This window comes from Nilaparvata lugens, unplaced genomic scaffold, assembly GCF_014356525.2.
Source record: "Nilaparvata lugens isolate BPH unplaced genomic scaffold, ASM1435652v1 scaffold7368, whole genome shotgun sequence".
Classification (NCBI taxonomy): domain Eukaryota; kingdom Metazoa; phylum Arthropoda; class Insecta; order Hemiptera; family Delphacidae; genus Nilaparvata; species Nilaparvata lugens.
The window spans coordinates 8,527-13,529 of NW_024093117.1; the positions used below are offsets into that span (position 1 = coordinate 8,527).

Here is a 5,003-nt window from a genome sequence, read left to right on the forward strand (position 1 = left end):
TCATTGTTAAGCTCAATCAACTGCCACAAGTCCCATATCTGTAGAAATTCCAGGAGCTCCGCCCCATCTAGGTGAAGTTTGATTTTAGATTTCCAATTATCAGGCTCCAGATAGAATTTAAACAAATTTTGAGTGGAAAAGATTAAGCATGAAAATCTCTACAATTGATGTTTAGTAACATTTTCACCTAAAGTTAAAAATAAAGCTCAAAATTCGAGAAAATGTTATTATTTCAATTGCAAACTGTTGGCAACTGTTGATTCTATTAAATCATTCACTATGAAGAGATAGCAGACTTCGTGTATCTCCAGCGTTATAGTCCTGTCACCAGCTGGCTTAGATCTTTGAATAGTAGACTTGAGATGCGCGGGCACACTAGCGTCAGGTGATAAATTTTCATAACGGCAAGGAAAGTTGTGTGAGTGCGCCACAACAGATTTTTTTGTTTGGATGAAATGTTGGTAAATGGTAACAACAAGTCCATCTGGGCCTATATTAGGAATCATGTACGGTATGATATTTTTCAATCAATCAAGACCAGATGACTGGATGATATCTCATTGCATATGTTCTGCTACAAATCATATTATTCATCCCTTACTACATGTTTTGTTCGTAAACTGATCACAGTATTTTAAATGGCTACCTCTCCAAGCTCAGAATCACGCTCTCAAACTCAAGAGAATGGAAATCAATTAGAATATCTTTTCGGAAACATGTCAATCTCGAATAACGACACAGTCGGTTATGATCTAATCCACGAACTGGTCAAAGATGACATACACTGTAAACAGGATATTTTGATCATTCTCTTCCATACGTTGCTGATAAACAGAGGTTATAGAGTTATCCATTCCCAAGAAGATGTAGCAGGAGTTCAAGAAACAAGCGAAACATTGCCTGGAGGATGGAATAGGAATTCCTCGTTTTACACGCTTAGATACCTCAACATGAGAAATAAGCGAGTCTACGAGTTACAAGTGGTTTTATCGTGCAATGACAACATTGTTGTCAATTTTCTGGATACTGACAATATTACTGTGAGAACAGCTTCGATGAATGTGTCAAGGTACGTTAAGAAAATGGATGGTTCCTTGATGGCAATGGTGCCTAAATATGCTGATATTATTGCTATACTGAGTGGTAATCTGTTGAGGAAAGAGAGAAGTGTGGATTCTCATTCACAGGTTTGTCATTAATGAAATTAGTGAACATTATTAATGACGATAATTTAAACAATGAGAGACTTATATCATAAACTCACTAAACAAGAGTTTTCATGACATCATTTTGGGAGATTTTGTTGGGAAATAGAAATGACGTGAAATGTGACTGAAGATTTGAAGATGAAAAATTTCTGGAACATAGTTCAAGCACTTGTGTATTGAAAAAACAAAATTTGATTGTGATTCCAAAACAAATTCTATCATGACATCATCCTAAAAGATTTTGTTGGTAAAAATGTATTGAAATAACGTTAAATGTGCCTGAACATTTGAATAAGTAAAATTTCTGAAACATAGTTTGAGCTCTTGTGTATTAAAACAACAAAACTTGATTGTGACTCCAACAACAATTTTATCATGACATCATCCTGAGAGATTTTATTGGGGAAAATGTACAGAAATGACGTTAAATGTGCCTGAGGATTTGAAGATAAAAAATTTCTGCAACATAATTTAAAGCCTTTGTGTATTGAAACAACAAAATTCAATTGTGATTCCAACAAAAATTTCATCATTACATCATCCTGAGAGATTTTATTGGAAAATGTTTAGAAATGACGTTGAATGTGCCTGAAGATTTGAAGATAAAAAATTTCTGGAGCATGATTTAAGCTTTTGTGCACTGGAACAACAAAATTTGATTGAATATATTGTGTTGCTTGTGTATAAGCCGTAGCAATAAGCATGAAATGTTGTGATTATAAGAGCATTACATCAACTTATTTATAGCAGTTTCTTAACAGTTACTTTTTTCTAATTCATCGATTTTTGTTATAATGTATTTATTTTAACACAATTTTGTCACTGTCTCGTTGTTCGAAGAGAGTATCAAATAGGTAATTTTAATGCGAGATTTGGAATATGACAGATTTCTGTACTACAATATCAAATTTCCTATCTGATGGGTGGCTCGTTGGAGTAAGTGATAACGCGCCGGTCTAATAATCAAGAGAACCCGAATTCGAATCACAAGCGGGGCAAAAGTTTTTGACCACAGAACAATCACATGGATACGGCCACCCCGTCTTTCGGAGGAGACGATAAGTCGTCGGTCCCGACTACCTAAAAAGTAGTCATCTCTCATCATCCCTCTCACTCATTACCCACGCACAAGCCTAAGAGCTTATGTGGGCATTACCCTGAAAAAAAAATCTATAGATTTCAAAGAAAATGGAACTTCAGATAACTATTTTTGGAGAAAAAGTTGGAAATCAACATCCTATTAGTTCAAGATTAAAGAGAAGTTGTCATTACAGATATTGCTATTCATATTATTATAAGCATACATTATACTATAGTGAGGTCCATGTTATCATGACAGTATTTGATCAACTTTGGTTTTGGTATCCTTGTCTATCATTCGACAAAGCCGGTGGTACTATCCTTTTCTGGTTCCTCAACGATGCCAATTATGTTTTTGACAGTGTAGAAATATAATTAATTAATGCAGAGAATCGGCATCGCTATTCTTCTATCTTCATCCACTGTCATTATAACGTGGACCTCACTATACACTACTTTAAGACAGACTCTCACTCTGAAGAAGACCTTTATACATGATAATACACTAGACACATTATACACCTATATTTATTTATTTATTCATTTATTTAATTATTCAGAATTGCACAACTTACAGAAAATTTAAAAAAATATTTACATCCATTATACACATTATAATGTAAGTGTTTCATTCAATAACACACTACAGTACTTGACTGTAAAACAGACACTGTTTACAGGCAATCAGGATTCAGGCAGACTATACAATGTGTCTCTAAAAAATTCTGTACTCTTGTTGATACTTAGATTGAAATCAAAATTGTCCAGCAATAATAGGAGTTTTACTGCTTATAGAAAGCATCCCTACACCGCTATCTAACTGCAAATACGAAAATTAAAACGTGTTCACATGCTGTAATCTGTACCTTATGTTGTAGGCCTCTACTATTATTTGCCCAACAGCTTACGAAGACTAATTAGTTTTTACCTAATGACGATTTTGCGTTTACTCGACGACTGGAAATGTAATTCGCATACTCTCCCTTAGTGTGTGAAAGATACTTCAAGTTGATACTACACACATACTACAACAAAACAAAGTTTGTATTTACACGAACGGGTCGTTTTGTTTATGGGCTATTTACTAATTAGGCTGATGATGAGCGTTGTTTTTAGGGGTGGGGGGGGCTGTTGGAATGGGGTTGTGGTTGGGGTGGGGGTTTACATGGTAGCAAAAGCAGGCATCGCACGTCATGCTAGATGGCTAGCATAACTAATGAACATTCATGAAACTTTGCCTCCTCTTGCTCCTCCTCCTTCTCCACCTCCTCCTCCAATTCCTCCTCCAACTCCTCCTCCTCCTCATCCACCTCCTCCTCCTCCTGTACCCCACCATCCCCTCCACAACACAGCACTAACCTTCATAACTGCAGCGGCACTAACGTGATGAGTTATCTCAATATTTCATGTTGCCGAAAATCTGCAGGGTTGGAGCATTAGTGTTGGAGCTCGCAGGGGTAGCAGGTGGGGGGGGGGTGAACTGCCAGGGCTCAGCTCTCATCTACGGATTGAAATCCAGATGGGTGGAAGGGGACAATTGCGGGAGGAAGTGAGGGGGTTGTAGAAATTGGAGTGATTTTTGAATGTTATTCTTTATAACTATTTTAAAGTTTACTATTTTATATTAAAGTTAATTTTTTCAAGTTATTATTCATTCTTCATTGATTGATACAATTACATCATCGAAATGATAGAGATAAAAAATAAGGTAACCTTGTGCTATTCCTCTCCCAAATTTATATAAGGTAACACATAGTCCGAAATAGGTTGAGTTGATGAAAGGTAATAATTGTGAATAATAGCATAGACAATAATAATGAATTTAATAATAACATAGACAAATAATAACAAAAAAATTGTGAGTAGGTTTTTGATTTTGTATTAGTTTTTTTTTAAATAAGTGCAATATTTCTAAATTGTTTAATTATTGTGATACATTCTGTGATTCATTTAGAGTATAAAATCAACCTTCAAAATTCAAAATTTTAAATCATCATTCCTGACCGAAAATCAAGTAACGAAGCAGTGTGTGATACATAACTTATCTTTCGGACACATTAACGTATCACATTTTGTACAGGCTCAGCCTAGTTTATCCTCCAATGTCATAATTGTATCATGATTATAGTATTTTATACAATAAATGAATGAATAACTAAAATAAAATGAAGATTATCTCACTCTCTCTATGTGGAAGAGTTCCATCTCTCCATATTTTCTCTGTGATAATAGTTATCACAGATGAAAGATCTACAGATTGAAATTCAGGTGGATAAGAGGGAATTATTCTGTTGGAGAAAGCAATGTATTGCAATAGAATAGAATAGAAGTCCTTAGAAGTTTGAAGCAATAGAAAGTAGAAGAATAGAAATAGAAGTTTGAAGCAATGAAAGCAATACCTAGTATTCTAGGTAACTTGGGAGAAAGAGAGAATATTCGAATGTAAAACGTAAGGGAGTGAATGAGAATTATTTTGGAAAGATCTTGTTTGATCAAAAGTTTAAATAATATTTTCTACGAATGAGAGATCAAGGATTGAATTTCATGTGAGGAGGAATGCAATCGTGGGTGAAGAAGAGGATATGACAGAAATAAGAATGATTTTGGGAAAAATGCGAACATTGGGAAATATTATCATATTTAATATAATAATTATTGAACGAAAATCCACATTAATACAATCTCCTATTTATTCCATCAATGAATATTTGCTCA

General features: G+C 34.6%; 1 protein-coding gene across 1 annotated transcript; it reads left to right on the forward strand.

Annotated features, from left to right (window-relative positions):
* Positions 1-621: 621 nt before the first annotated feature.
* LOC111057919 (proteasome inhibitor PI31 subunit-like) lies at positions 622-1,846 on the forward strand. The gene has a single exon (XM_022345393.2). The coding sequence runs from the start codon at positions 639-641 to the stop codon at positions 1,197-1,199; it is 561 nt and encodes a 186-aa protein (XP_022201085.2). The 5' UTR covers positions 622-638; the 3' UTR covers positions 1,200-1,846.
* The last annotated feature ends 3,157 nt before the right edge of the window (positions 1,847-5,003 follow it).